The 15,382-nt window shown below is 36.8% G+C and overlaps 4 protein-coding genes across 4 annotated transcripts; all 4 read left to right on the forward strand.

Moving 5' to 3' along the window:
- Window positions 1-187: 187 nt before the first annotated feature.
- On the forward strand, window positions 188-2,717 carry LOC132857391 (protocadherin alpha-13-like). Its single transcript, XM_060887350.1, has one exon. It carries the CDS (start codon window positions 291-293, stop codon window positions 2,715-2,717), a length of 2,427 nt encoding a protein of 808 aa, XP_060743333.1. The 5' UTR covers window positions 188-290.
- A 1,460-nt stretch (window positions 2,718-4,177) lies between these two features.
- LOC132857392 (protocadherin alpha-8-like) lies at window positions 4,178-6,927 on the forward strand. Its single transcript, XM_060887351.1, has 2 exons — window positions 4,178-6,529; window positions 6,805-6,927. Exons 1-2 carry the CDS (start codon window positions 4,178-4,180, stop codon window positions 6,925-6,927), a joined length of 2,475 nt encoding a protein of 824 aa, XP_060743334.1.
- Window positions 6,928-7,052: 125 nt separating this feature from the next.
- On the forward strand, window positions 7,053-9,649 carry LOC132857394 (protocadherin alpha-3-like). The gene is made up of 2 exons (XM_060887352.1): window positions 7,053-9,407; window positions 9,614-9,649. The coding sequence occupies exons 1-2, from the start codon at window positions 7,053-7,055 to the stop codon at window positions 9,647-9,649; spliced, it is 2,391 nt and encodes a 796-aa protein (XP_060743335.1).
- A 132-nt stretch (window positions 9,650-9,781) lies between these two features.
- On the forward strand, window positions 9,782-12,184 carry LOC132857395 (protocadherin alpha-7-like). The gene has a single exon (XM_060887353.1). The coding sequence runs from the start codon at window positions 9,782-9,784 to the stop codon at window positions 12,182-12,184; it is 2,403 nt and encodes an 800-aa protein (XP_060743336.1).
- Window positions 12,185-15,382: the final 3,198 nt, after the last annotated feature.

Below are 15,382 nucleotides of genomic sequence, written 5' to 3' on the forward strand. Positions count from 1 at the left end.
TTTCACCCCCATACATTTGAATAGTGCATATAAATAACTGTACATTTTCCTAAACGAGTAATTCAGTCTAACGAGTCCAATTGTTCCAGACGGTGTCACTGTTACACAGAGATTGAGAATGTGCAAGGTACTTTTATTGCGCATGTCTTGTCTATTATCGTCTCTCAAAGAAGAGGAGAAAATCACACCCCGAACGATACCTTGTTAAATCAAGATGGCAATATATATGTTCTGACTATGTATAACATTGGATAAATTTGTTTACTACAGACAAACTGGACATTTTTTGCATGAACCTGGATTTAAGGGAATCTTTCACTATGACTGTCGGAGGACAAAGGAACAAATGGTGGATGGTTTTGTGCTTCTCTTTGATGCTTTGCTTGGATGTGTTAGTTTATGCTCAGATTAAGTATTCTATTCCAGAGGAGCGGAAGGAAGGATACGTTGTGGGAAATATTGCTAAGGACTTGGGGATTGATGTCAGTACTCTAGCGAATAGAGGATTTCGAATTGTTTCTGGATCTAAGGACACACTTTTCGAGGTAAATCAGAACAATGGCGTCTTATCTGTTCATAAGAGAATCGATAGAGAGGAAATATGTGACGGAACTAAGACTTGCCCAATAAACCTTAAAATAGCTCTCGATTATCCTTTAGAGGTCCACTATGTAGGGATAGAGATCACGGATATAAATGATAATTCGCCGAAATTTCCAGAGAAAGAGAAAAGACTTGAAATAGCAGAAAATAGGCTTACAGGAACCCGTTTCCAGCTACAGGCTGCTCGGGATCCTGATGTGGGAATAAACTCGGTCAGATCATATAAGATAAGTCAAAATGAGCATTTTGATTTACAAGTCAGAGAAAGGGGAGAAGAACAAATTCCTTATCTGGTTTTACAAAAACAGCTCGACCGAGAGACGAAAGGGGAGCATAGCATAATTCTCACTGCAATTGATGGTGGAACCCCTCCAAAATCAGCAAATCTTAATGTTACAGTAATAGTTCTTGATTCAAATGATAACCCTCCTGTTTTCAGTCATGAAACTTATTCCGTGGCCTTACCAGAAAACATACAATCCGGTGTCCTTGTTTTGAAAGTCTCCTCAACAGATTTAGACGAAGGTTCTAATGGCAATATAACGTATTCGTTTGGAAGTGAAGTGAATGCAGAATTTCGCGATATATTCACTTTAGACAGCACAACGGGAGAAATTCGAACGAAAGGCTCACTTGATTTTGAAGACACTGATATCTACAAACTGGATATACAAGCAACTGATAAAGGTCAACCACCTTTAACAAGTGAAAGTGGGGTAATCATCAAAATATTGGATGTTAATGACAATACACCAGAAATAGAGATAACATCACTCTCTAACGTGATTTCAGAAGATGCACAACCTGGGATGGTTATCTCCTTGATTAGTGTTACAGATAAGGATTCAGGAGCGAACGGGAACGTTGTGTGTCGCATTAACGAAAACGTACCATTTGAGTTGAAACCGTCAGTGCAATTTAATATGTATTCTTTAGTTACCAAAGGTTATTTGGATAGAGAGTTAGTGTCACATTATGAGATAACAATTAGCGCGACAGACTTGGGCCAGCCTTCGCTTTCATCATTAAAATCGTTCAGGATAAAAGTGTCGGATGTAAATGACAACAGACCAGAGTTCTTATTTAACCCCCTAGACCTGTATGTTTTCGAAAATAACTTGCCTGGAGTATCTTTATTTTCTGTCTCGGCACACGACAAAGACATAAATGAAAATTCTGCTGTCTCGTACCACATTATTAGAGGAAGTGAGTCACAAAATGCAATGACATCGTTCCTAAATATTAATTCTGAGACTGGAGTTATTCACGCGCTTAAAAGTTTTGATTTTGAAACAACAAAAACTTTCCAGTTCCACGTGCTCGCTACAGATTCTGGAACTCCGTCACTAAGCAGCAACGTCACAGTGAATGTGTTCATTCTGGATCAGAACGACAACATTCCAGTGATCTTATGTCCAGTCAGCGCTAACGGTTCTGCTGAAGGTGTAGAGGAGATTCCCCGCAATGTGAACGCAGGACATGTGGTGACTAAAGTGAGAGCCTATGACGCGGATATTGGATACAACGGCTGGTTATTATTTTCACTGCAGGAAGTGAGTGACCACAGTCTTTTTGGTTTGGACCGTTATACAGGACAGATAAGGACCCTTCGCCCATTCACAGAAACAGATGAGGCTGAACATAAACTGGTCATACTGGTCAAAGACAATGGCAACGTTTCACTTTCAGCAACAGCAAGTGTGATTATTAAACTTGTAGAGCCCAAAGAGGCTTTTGCAGCTTCTGATGTTGAAAACGCAGTAAAAGAAGACGAAGAAAATAACGTTACATTTTATTTGATCATTACCCTGGGTTCTGTTTCATTTCTTTTTATTGTAAGTATCATCGTGCTAATTGTAATGCAGTGCTCCAAATCTACAGACCATTCCTCCAAGTATTTGGAAGATACAAATTACGATGGGACACTGTGTCACAGCATCCAGTACAAATCCGGAGATAAACGCTACATGTTAGTTGGGCCAAGAGCGAGTATCGGTTCTACTATAGTTCCGAGCAGTAATGGAAATACTCTTGTGATACGAGATAGAAGGAGTAGAGCGTCTGTTGAGGTAAGAAGCTATTATTATGCACTAGCCCCTAAATGTATTAAATAATCTTATACCATATTCTTTAGTTAATATATTTGCAAATGTAGATCTAAGTATAGTTCAACAGATAAACGACATTTTTCAACAAATAAACGACATACTTTTTATTCTCCTATCTAAATAGAAAATAATCATATTAATTATTATACTTTTTTCTGTTTTTTTTAATGATATCTCTTATTTTAGAAAACATAAAATATATAGGTATTTCCCCATGTAATGAGAGTTACTGGGGACGATCCAGTTAATGATCTGAAGATTTATTAATTTCTCCCTAACCAGCAAAGTTTACTTATTTGTTTTATGCATTTGTACCTTACCACACTGTGTTAAATACGTAGAAGTATGTGTAACGTTTTGACTGTTTGCTAATAATATTTAATCTGGTTAAGATAATTTAATAGAGATTTATTGAGATGACAAAGTAATTATAAAACGTTCATAATGTACGTGTTTAAATGATATTTTGTTATATAAATGAAGATACTGTATTTTCTTATTAATAGACATTAAATACATGTTTGATGGAGTTTATATTATAAATAAATTGTGCTATAAAGATAATAAACATAATTCTAGAGATAAAAAAATATTTTAGAAAATCATTTATATCTTATACGCTGGAACAAGGCACTTTAATAAGAGAATTAGCTTCCAAGAATTTTACAAATAGTGCGCCGTCCATGGTGCTGAAAGCAGTAATTTTTATGCACGTGCTCTCTTTCGTGCAATGTTCAATTCCTACATAACGAAATAAAAAAAGTAATAATTTATTTTGAGCTATTTCCACACGATATAATTAGCACACCGCCTTAATGTTTATTTTCTGTTTTGTGCATATAAGTGTATATAAATAATTAAGTGGACTAAGTTAAGGAATGTATTTATGTTAATACAGTACTCACTGTGTCATTTGTACAAAACCCATTTAAATACATTCCATTATATGCCTTCACATTATGAATCAGTCAAAAATTAAATTTATTTTCCTTTAAATTATTTGCTTTCCCGGAACACAAGTCTTTTTCTCAGAGCAGGCAATTCATGAAAGATACTTTTGAAACAAAGCGTGTTAGTCACGTTAAATGACCACATTTTGAGTATAACAGTGAAATGTTTAAATGTATGCGTGTGATTTGATATGTGGTTTACTGTAAAAGGTACACAAATAGATAGGCCATATAATTGCAAAAGTGTATCTCTTATTTTGTGTTATCATTTCCATTTTTGCACCAGATGATGTCAGTGTTACATTGCAAAGGAGCATATATATTTTGCCCTACCCACTCTTGTACGTTGTGCCTGGCCTGTCTTGTTTAGGCTTGGCTGGTTCGACAAGCACAAGAGAAAACACGACATTTAACAGAAAGAACATTTTTGCAATGACATGAGATAAAATCTGTAAAACGTTTTTAGTTTTGGTATTTAAACAAAGCGGACGAAGTGCTGTAAACGAGCTTTTCACAATGGGAGATGGAGTACAAAGGCGTAGATGGATGTATTTGTGGATTGCCTCTTTGCTGCTTTGCTTTGCCGACCAGTCTTCGGCCCAGATAAGGTACTCTGTTCCAGAGGAGGTGAAAGAGGGAACCATTGTAGGAAACCTTGCTAAGGATTTGGGTCTTGATATAAGTTCTTTGATGAACAGACGGCTGCGTATAGTTTCAGGACCCGGACAAGCACTGTTTGAAGCTAATCAGGACAATGGCGTCTTGTACGTTCAAAGAAAAATCGACAGGGAGGAGGTATGTGAGGAATCTAGCGCCTGCTTAATAAATGTGAAAATTGCCTTTGAAAACCCTTTAGAAATTCACCATGTTGTAGTCGAAATAACAGATATCAACGACAACGTCCCCAGTTTTTCTCAAACGCATCAGCATTTTGAGATAGCTGAGCATACTTCTATAGGAACAAGCTTCCAGTTGCACGCAGCACGTGACGAGGACACAGCACCAAATTCGGTTCGCAATTATAAATTAAGCCAGAATGCTAACTTTGAAATCGATACCAAAAATAGTGACGGAGATAAAATTCCATTTTTAGTTATAAGGAAGCCACTTGATCGTGAACACATTGAGGATTATTGGTTGGTTGTTACAGCGGAAGATGGTGGAAATCCCCCGAAAACAGGTACCCTGAACATTAACGTTAAAGTACTTGACATAAATGATAATCGTCCTGTGTTCAGTCAACACGAATATTCCGTGACATTACAGGAAAATGCTCCACTTGGTACCGTTGTGATTAAAGTAAATGCAACTGACAGTGACCAAGGCTCCAACGGCAATATTGAATACGCATTCGTCAAAACTATGAAGCGTAAAGTCTATGACATTTTTCAAATAGATGGCATTACAGGCGAAATTCGAGTTAAAGGTGAAGTTGATTTTGAGGACATGGAGGTTTACAAGATAGATATACAGGCTTCAGATAAAGGACAGCCTCCTCTCACAGTGGACAGTAGAGTAATCATTAAGATTTTAGATATGAATGATAATAAACCAGACATCGAAGTGACGTCGCTTTTAAGCGTTGTTTCAGAAGACGCAATTTCTGGCACAGTTATTTCTTTTATCAGCGTCTCAGATAAAGACTCCGGACTAAACGGAAATGTCGTTTGCTCTCTAGCAGGTAGTGTTCCTTTTGAACTCAAAGCATCCATTCAGGAAAATATGTATTCATTAGTAACAAAACAAAACTTAGATCGAGAGATAATAGCAAATTATGATATCATTATAACAGCCACGGATTTAGGCCATCCTCCTTTATCCACTGTTAAAACTTTATCCGTGCTAGTATCAGATGTAAATGATAATAGACCGCAGTTTTATCAACATTCTCTTGAACTGTACTTGCTTGAAAATAATGCTCCCAGTGCTTCAATTTTTCAAGTGAACGCCTTTGACAACGACTCTGATGAAAACGCTCAGCTGTCATATCACATTATCAGAAATAGTGGAGCCCAAAACGATATGAAATCATTCCTAAATATTAATTCTGAAACTGGAGTTATTTACGCGTTAAAAAGTTTTGATTTTGAAAGAACAAAAACGTTCAAGTTTCACGTGCTCGCTACAGATTCTGGAACTCCATCGCTAAGCAGCAACGTCACTGTGAACGTGTTTATTATGGACCAGAACGACAACTTTCCTGTGGTATTATATCCAGTCAGCGCTAACGGTTCTGTTGAAGGTGTGGAGGAGATTCCTCGCAATGTCAACGCAGGACATTTGGTGACTAAAGTGAGAGCCTATGACGCGGATATTGGATACAACGGCTGGTTATTATTTTCACTGCAGGAAGTGAGTGACCACAGTCTATTTGGTTTGGACCGATATACAGGACAGATAAGGACCCTCAGACCATTTACAGAAACAGATGAGGCTGAACATAAACTGGTCATTCTAGTCAAAGACAATGGAAATGTTTCACTTTCAGCAACAGCAACTGTGATCATTAAACTTGTTGAGCCCAAAGAGGCGATTGCCGCTTCTGATGTTAAAAACGCAGTAAAAGAGGAGGGAGAAAATGACGTTACATTTTATTTGATTATTACTTTGGGTCTTGTTTCATTTCTTTTTATTATCAGCATTATTATGCTGATTGTAATGCACTGCTCCAAATCTACAGACTACTCTTCCAAGTATTTACAAGATACAAATTACGACGGGACATTGTGCCACAGCATCCAGTACAGATCTGGAGATAAACGTTACATGTTAGTTGGACCCAGAGCAAGTATTGGTTCTACCATAGTTCAAGGGAGTAATGCGAATACTCTTGTGATACAAGATCGCGGGAGGCGAACATCTGTTGAGGTATGGCCATTTCTAACATTGATGTAATTTTGAATAAGAAGAATTAATTTTTTCACTTATTTATTGGTTATATATATATAAAAATGTAATATAATAATGTAATATATATATATATATATATATATATATATATATATATATATATATATATATATATATATATATATATATATATATATATATATTCACATACAAATACGTTTCAATACATTTGGACATGAGCCTTTATGTACATTGCAGTCCAACGCAACTCATGTATTTTTGTATTTGAGAAGGCCTTTGGAAGCTTGGTGGCAGTGTTAAACAATGAGATATTTTTTGGCTGGAACGGCCCCTTTTCTGACGTTCACACTGACACTTTGCAGAGCAAAGGCGATGTGCTCATATTGACTGTTTAGATGGGTGAAAACCTTTATTTTGTAAACTGATTTTCCTTTTACATTTTTATGCGGATTACTGCTGTCAAGAAAACAAATTACTTACCGCTTCTGATAATAGATAGACGCAGTCATTTTTCATCGCGATGTATTATTGGAGACAAAGGCGGAGATGGGCGCATTGGTGGATTGTTCTATTCTTTTCTTTGCTGATGCGCCTTACGGAGCAGGCTTCAACGCAAATAAGGTACTCTGTCCCAGAGGAGGTTAATGACGGTACCGTTATAGGAAATCTTGCTAAGGATATGGGTCTTGATGTAAGTTCTCTGGGATACAGACGGCTTCGGATTGTTTCTGGATCTCATGACGATTTTTTTCAGCTTGATCAGAATAATGGAGTCCTGTCTATTCATAAGAAAATCGACCGAGAGGAGATATGCGATAGAAACCGTGTTTGCACAATAAATTTAAAAATAGTTAGTGAAAGTCCACTTGAAATACATTACATTGAAGTAGAGATAATAGACGTTAATGACAATTCCCCAGTTTTCCCAGAAACCCAAATATATTTAGAAATATCAGAAAGCACACATCTAGGTGCGCGATTTGAACTTCCAGCAGCTCGTGACCTAGACGCTGGAATAAATTCTATCCGTTCCTATAAACTAGATCAAAATGATCACTTTCAGTTGCAGTTGAAAAATGGCGACGATGAGGAAAAAATAATTTTTTTAGTTCTGCAGAAGCCTTTAGACAGAGAGCAATATAGCAAACACGTGTTCAGTTTGACCTCATTTGATGGAGGAAATCCTCCCAAATCTGGTACTTTAGACATTATAGTGTCTGTTACTGATATTAACGACAACATACCCGTTTTTACTCAAGAAATATATGCAGTTACGCTAAAAGAAAATATCCCAATTGGAACTATAATTATCACTGTCAATGCTAGCGATGCAGACGATGGTCTTAATGGAGAAATTGAATATACACTTAGACGATCATCCAAAAGTAATGTAAACGATGTATTTCTATTAAATAGTGTTACAGGAGAGATTAGTGTAAATGGGAATATTGACTATGAGGAAAATGATGTGTATAGGTTAAATGTCCAGGCAACTGATAAAGGACAGCCACCGATGACCGTAGATTGTAGAGTTGTCATAAAAGTTATAGACGCAAATGATAATAAACCTGAAATACATATTACGTCATTATCCAACATGGTTCTCGAAGACTCTAAAAGGGGAACTGTGATTGCCCTGGTTAGTGTTACTGATATGGATTCTGGTGTCAACGGTAAAGTTATTTGCAGTCTTTCAGGTAACACACCATTTGAGTTGAAACCATCAATAAAAGACAACATGTATTCACTGGTGACGAAAGACAGATTAGATAGAGAATTTGTTTCATATTATGACATTACCATAGAAGCAACGGACTTAGGACAGCCTCCCCAATCCAGTGACAAATCTCTAAAAGTACTGGTCGGTGACGTGAACGATAACAGGCCGGAATTCTCCCAGAATCCTCTTGAAATTTATTTACTGGAAAATAACTCACCTGGGGAACTCGTGTTTTCTGTAAGTGCCACTGACAGAGATATTAACGAAAATGCTGAAGTCGTTTATTCTATTATCAGAAGAGACAGTATACAAAATGACATAGCATCATTTGTAAACATCAATGCTGAAAATGGACGAATCCGTGTTTTAAAAAGTTTCGACTTTGAAAAGGTCAAAACATTCCAGTTTTATGTGCTCGCTAAAGATTCTGGAACTCCATCACTAAGCAGCAACGTTACAGTGAACGTGTTTATTCTGGATCAGAACGACAACGTTCCTGTAATTTTATATCCAGTCAGCGCTAACGGTTCTGCTGAAGGTGTAGAGGAGATTCCCCGCAATGTGAACGCAGGACATGTGGTGACTAAAGTGAGAGCCTATGACGCGGATATTGGATACAACGGCTGGTTATTATTTTCACTGCAGGAAGTGAGTGACCACAGTCTTTTTGGTTTAGATCGCTATACAGGACAAATAAGGACCCTTCGCCCATTCACAGAAACAGACCAGGCTTTACACAAACTGATTATACTTGTCAAAGACAATGGCAACTTTTCACTTTCAGCAACAGCGACTGTGATTATCACACTTGTTGAACCAAAAGAGGCTTTTGCAGCCTCTGATATTAAAAACTCAGCAAAAGAAGAAGGAGAAAATAACGTTACATTTTATTTAATCATTACCTTGGCTTCCGTTTCATTTCTTTTTATCATCAGTATAATCGGGCTGATTGTAATGCAGTGCTCCAAATCTGCAGATTATTCCTCCAAATACTTACAAGAAACACAATACGACGGAACACTGTGTCACAGCATCCAGTACAGATCCGGAGATAAACGCTACATGTTAGTTGGACCCAGAACAAGTATCGGTTCTACTCTAGTCCTTGGGAGTAATGGGAATTCATTGAGGAGACCCAGTATGCACAGTCGTGAGGTGAGATTCAAAGTATTTCATTCAAAATACGTTGTTCTTTTTTATATATATATCTCAGTTCTTTAAATCAATCATGCTTTATTTGTGACTTTTGTGACGTTACACTTGGTGTCGCTGCATTACAAATTAAACCATGCCAAACGGTGCATTTATGCGCACAATCCCGTGCTTTTTCCCCCACCTCTTGTGACGCACTGGGTCAGTAGTGCTGCTTGAATATTGGGGAAGAACAACGTCTGTAAACGTGAAACATTGCAAGGGATTATATGATTTTTTTTTATTTATAAAAATATTTGGAACTTTGCTGAACAGTAGAGTTTTTTTTTTTTTGCGAATGTGCATCATTTGGTGATGGTCAATCCTGCGTTTTCGCCATGACATCTCGACTGTACGCAACGATAACGGCGATTTTTCGCTGCTGTATTGTGTTGTTTTTTTGTGGCAAAGTATTCGCTCAGATTCGCTACTCTATTGCAGAGGAATCTACACACGGATCTGTTGTAGGAAATATTGCTAAGGATTTGAGCCTTGATCTGAATAAACTTAAAGAGCGAAGATTTCGGATTGTTTCCGGATCAAAAGATGGCTTCTTACAGATAAACCAGGACAATGGAGAGCTTTTTGTAAGTGGGAACATCGACAGGGAGGATCTTTGCGAGAAAAGCAACGTGTGCACAGTGAACCTTAAAACGGTGGCCGAAAATCCTTTGGAAATCCATTATATCGAGGTAGAAATAAAGGATATTAACGATAACTCTCCCGTTTTTCCTGTGCGTGAAAAGCATTTAGAGATACCAGAAAACGCTGTTTCCCAGAGTACGCGCCTCCCACTAGACGCTGCGCGTGATTTAGACGCTGGTATAAATTCTCTTCATAAGTACATTCTTAGTACCAATAACTACTTTGAATTAGATGTTAAAACACGTGAAGAAGAGAAAATTCCTTTTTTAATTTTAAAAAAGCAGCTTGATAGAGAGGAGAAACCCTATCTGAATCTAACTTTGACAGCGTATGATGGAGGAAAGCCAGAAAGATTCGGTTCAGTTAACATTAGTATAACTGTTGTTGACATTAACGATAACGCCCCAGTTTTTGATCGTCAGGTATACACTGTAACATTAGAGGAAAATATTGAGATTGGTTCATCGGTAGTAAAATTACATGCCACAGATTTAGATGAGGGTGCCAACGGACAGATTGTTTATGCTTTTGACAAAAGTGTAATGAGCAAAGCTTTTGATAAATTTGAAATAAATTCAAATACTGGAGAGATTACTGTAAAAGGATTAATAGATTTTGAAGAACAACGTGCTTATGAAATAGACATTCAAGCTTCTGATAAAGGCCATGTACCTTTAACAGGTCACTGCAGTATCGTGATTAATATAAAGGATGTAAACGATAATGCGCCAGAGTTTGATGTGACCTCGCTAACCGCTGAGATATTAGAGGACTCGAAACCAGGGACAACTATTTCTCTGATCAGCGTATCTGACAGAGATTCAGGTGAGAACGGTATGGTAATGTGTACCCTTGCAGATGGCATTGCGTTTGAATTGAAACCCTCTTTCCAAAAGAACATGTACTCCCTGGTAACTAAAGATCATTTAGACAGGGAGACTGTTTCTATATACACAATTAACGTAATGTGCAAGGATATAGGAGAGCCATCTTTATCTTCACAAAAGACAATTCATGTTAATATTGCAGATGTCAATGACAACAAACCAGTGTTTACTCAAAATCCATTTAATTTCTATATTAGTGAAAACAACACCCCAGGCATGTCTATACTCTCCATTAGTGCCTTTGATATAGACCAGAATGAGAATGCACGCATAACTTATCGCATTCTGAAGGCAGAAGCCCATGATGCAAACATTGTCTCTTATCTGAATATAAATTCAGAGGACGGGATTGTTTATGCACTAAAACGCTTTGACTATGAAACAATAAAAACATTCCAGTTCCATATTGTTGCTACGGATTCTGGAACTCCATCGTTAAGCAGCAACGTCACAGTGAACGTATTCATTTTGGACCAGAATGACAATGTTCCAGTGATCTTACACCCAGTCAGCACTAACGGTTCTGTTGAAGGTGTAGAGGAGATTCCCCACAATGTGAACGCAGGACATTTGGTGACTAAAGTGAGAGCCTATGACGCAGATATTGGATACAATGGCTGGTTATTATTTTCACTGCAGGAAGTGAGTGACCACAGTCTATTTGGTTTGGACCGTTATACAGGACAGATAAGGACCCTCCGACCTTTCACAGAAACAGATGAGGCTGAACATAAACTGGTCATTCTGGTCAAAGACAATGGTAACATTTCACTTTCAGCAACAGCAACTGTGATCATAAAACTTGTGGAGACTAAAGAAGCCTTTGAATCTTTTGATGTTAAAAGTGCAGTAAACAATGAAGAGGAAAATAGTGTTGTATTCTATTTGATCATTACCTTGGCCTCAGTTTCAGTGCTTTTTATTATCAGTATCATTGTGCTGATTGTAATGCAGTGCTCCAAATCTACAGACTATTCATCTAAGTATTTACAAGACACCAATTATGATGGCACACTTTGTAACAGCATCCAGTACAGATCTGGAAATAAACAGTACATGTTAGTTGGACCCAGAATGAGTATAGGTTCTACTATAATTTCTGGCAGTAATGGGAATACCTTAGTTATTCCAGATCACAGAACAAGAGCTTCTGGTGAGGTAAGACAATCTTATTTCTTTATATTTTGCAGAAATACTCTTTACATTTGAGTATCCGGGTGTGGTTTTGCTTTAATGTGAGGAGAAATACAATATTACCAATATTTTGGTTGGCTAATGATTGAAATAAATCAATACTGACATCTAAAATGTCCAGATATTTACAATATTTTACTTCCCTTGATGAACTTCAAACTGATTAAGATAAACATCTGATTTTTCTATTGTTACAATGAATACATTTGAAATTGATGTGATAGTAGTGAATTTCCTTTTCAAATAGGCATTACAGCTGACCAAACATCATATCATTTTATGAATTTTTCCATTTTCTATGCACACACCACTATGTGACATTATGTTCACTGTTTGTCTGTCAATGTCCTGATTTCTTTTTCCTTCCTTCCTTCCTTCCTTCCTTCCTTCCTTCCTTCCTTGCACATGTTGTATCTTCAAGAATTGTATGATAGCTGACCCCAAGTGCCACACTAATACATAAAAACTGATACATTAAAAGACATTGTTTACAGATTGTTGTTACAATGTTAAAGTTCTGCAGTGCAGTGTTATCATGACGAGTTGCATCACTTAATACAGGTTTCAGAACCATGTGGTAAGATCAGAGTTACATTGTAAATCTGCATTGTAAAAAAAAAATAGGCCATATTCATAGTTAACTTCATTCTTCAGACATTTGTGGTGAAAAAAAATACATACAAAAATCTTTCCTATGCTAATCACCACATTGATCTTTAGACTGGATGAACACAGAGATGAGGTTTATTGTATTCAGCATTGAGAACAAGTGATGAGATGCTCATAAAGAACATTCCATCAACCCAACAAACCACTTATCTTACATGATGACTTCATCCTTAGTTCCCAGAGTCGAAAAGCCCCACCTGCTGTTTCTTTCTTGAAAAGTTTAGGCCTTTCCCAGATACAATTATATTCTACTTTTAAATATTACATTTCCTATCATAATTCAACTTTAATACAAAACTTAAAAATGGGTGTCACTTATCCCTATCATTATGTTACTGGGTTTTTATATATTTTTTAATTTTTTGTGTTCAAAAAAATATCATGGGTATCTCAGAGTCACCATCCCTTTTCCATGTTAATTATTCTAAACTCATAGATAATTTATGCATTTTGAAATAAATGTTTAACTTTAACCTGGGGCAAAGTTAATGTTCTCCAAACCTTTATAAGTGTCTCAACAATTTGTGGATTCTCTCAGACTTCAGCACGTGTTCCATAGGAACAACACTGCTTTGAACAGTCTACATAACCTTGACTCTAACTTCAACTTTAGAAGAGGTATAATGGATGCTGCTATGCAGACTCCTTCTCTCTGATAAGACTTGCCAAACTAAGAATGCTATTGTTAGTTCACAAACTACACAAAGCTTATTCATGCACCTAAACAATAAACACCATGCAGATGCACCTAAACAATTTGTGTCTTTTTGTGTTAAATTTTAATCCATTAAACCAATAACAGAAATGGTGCATAAAAACAAATCATGATGTCACCTCATATTTTACATATTTACACAAATGCATGTAGGCCTAAAAAATATCCTACAAATTACATGGGGAAGTATATATACAGAACACAGAGCTGAGTTAATCAACTACTTTAGGTGATTTTCTGGGATGATCACTCAAAATGATTAAAATTAAACATTTGTAGAAAATAAGATAGTAGAAGTAGAAGTACTTGAGTAGAAGTGTGCAGGTAGGTTTTCAATTGGAAAATGTTCATGTACAAATTCAGAGAAATCTTACAATAAGACTGAAACAAACCATACAAAGGTGTAGAAAATCACTCCTTAATCAGTTCATCTATTTTATTATACATTTAATTTGTAACTTATATTGTCAAAATTATTAAATAATGTCAAGATTTTTCTCATTTTGATGCAATCAAAATTTAAAGAATAAAGTGACCAAGCATTTCTCTGCTACTAAGGTATAAAATTTTATATCATTCATTCATTCATTCATTCATCTTCTACCGCTTATCCGAACTACCTCGGGTCACGAGGAGCCTGTGCCTATCTCAGGCGTCATTGGGCATCAAGGCAGGATACACCCTGGACGGAGTGCCAACCCATCGCAGGACACACACACTCTCATTCACTCACGCAATCACACACTATGGACAACTTTCCAGAGATGCCAACCAACCTACCATGCATGTCTTTGGACCAGGGGAGGAAACCGGAGTACCCGGAGGAAACCCCTGAGGCACGGGGAGAACATGCAAACTCCACACACAAGGCGGAGGCGGGAATCAAATCCCCAACCCTGGAGGTGTGAGGCGAACGTGCTAACCACTAAGCCCCCATGCCCCCCATTTTATATAATTCTATTCATAAAAAAAATTAATGATATATGCTGTGTATTTAATTAATGTGCTGTGTTCATCTTTAATTAATTGATATTGAAATATTTATGCATTGAAAATTGGTCTGAAATGCACTTACTATGTGTATGCAACTCAACTCTGAATAGTCGGTTTATATAGATGGATTTAGAGTTCATGTAGCGTGATATCAAACATTCTGGCCCAAATGTCAGTTGAATTAGTGTACTAGTTACAATAAAGTACTGGCAAAATTCACAGTCATTAAGTATGGCATAGGTCAGTCAGACAATTGCTGTTCAGTCAGCCTTGCTGTTACATTGATAGATTGATAATTAACTAAAATAAACTAAATATTTGATGATGCTTTTGAAGTATTTGTCATATGGCAGAATATCTTATAGTTTGGATATGTATGGTTTGAGATTATACTTCAGTTTCCTAAAACATTTCGTGATAGCTTGTTGAACAAAAATGTTGATGAACTTGGCTGTTTTTAGAGTTTTATGGTCTGAGTTTTATGATTCTCCACTTTAAAGCTTTAGAAGATAATTAGAATTTTGAACAGATTTATTTTATTTAGTCTCCTTTGGATGTGGTGGTGCTATTTTTCATAAGGGGGCAAGTGTTTACTGTCTGTGAAATCTATATTTATATGAATTGACAGAAATTTAAAGGAATACAATCTTTCAAAAGTAGAACCTCCAATAAGATAAACTGTTAACAGTTCGTTAACTAAAGCAGTAAAATAGAGTGCAACTTCCATTGTCAGGTCGCTATGAACCTTCAGCTTAGTTGCAGCCTGGAGGTGTCAGTAGAAAACCACTTATTTTTCTTGACGTCAAACATACACCCCACCCTTTCACGTCTCCTGT

The sequence above is a fragment of the Tachysurus vachellii genome, chromosome 14 (genome assembly GCF_030014155.1).
Source record: "Tachysurus vachellii isolate PV-2020 chromosome 14, HZAU_Pvac_v1, whole genome shotgun sequence".
Classification (NCBI taxonomy): Eukaryota; Metazoa; Chordata; class Actinopteri; order Siluriformes; family Bagridae; genus Tachysurus; species Tachysurus vachellii.

What these genes read in the sequence shown, in the direction of transcription:
- LOC132857391 (XM_060887350.1), top strand. Translation starts at nt 291, where the DNA reads ATGAACCTGGATTTAAGGGAATCTTTCACTATGACTGTCGGAGGACAA.
- LOC132857392 (XM_060887351.1), top strand. Translation starts at nt 4,178, where the DNA reads ATGGGAGATGGAGTACAAAGGCGTAGATGGATGTATTTGTGGATTGCC. An exon ending in GGAGGCGAACATCTGTTGAG is followed by an intron (nt 6,530 to 6,804) that starts GTATGGCCATTT and finishes GTATTTGAGAAG; the next exon opens with GCCTTTGGAAGCTTGGTGGC.
- LOC132857394 (XM_060887352.1), top strand. Translation starts at nt 7,053, where the DNA reads ATGTATTATTGGAGACAAAGGCGGAGATGGGCGCATTGGTGGATTGTT. An exon ending in CCAGTATGCACAGTCGTGAG is followed by an intron (nt 9,408 to 9,613) that starts GTGAGATTCAAA and finishes CTGGGTCAGTAG; the next exon opens with TGCTGCTTGAATATTGGGGA.
- LOC132857395 (XM_060887353.1), top strand. Translation starts at nt 9,782, where the DNA reads ATGACATCTCGACTGTACGCAACGATAACGGCGATTTTTCGCTGCTGT.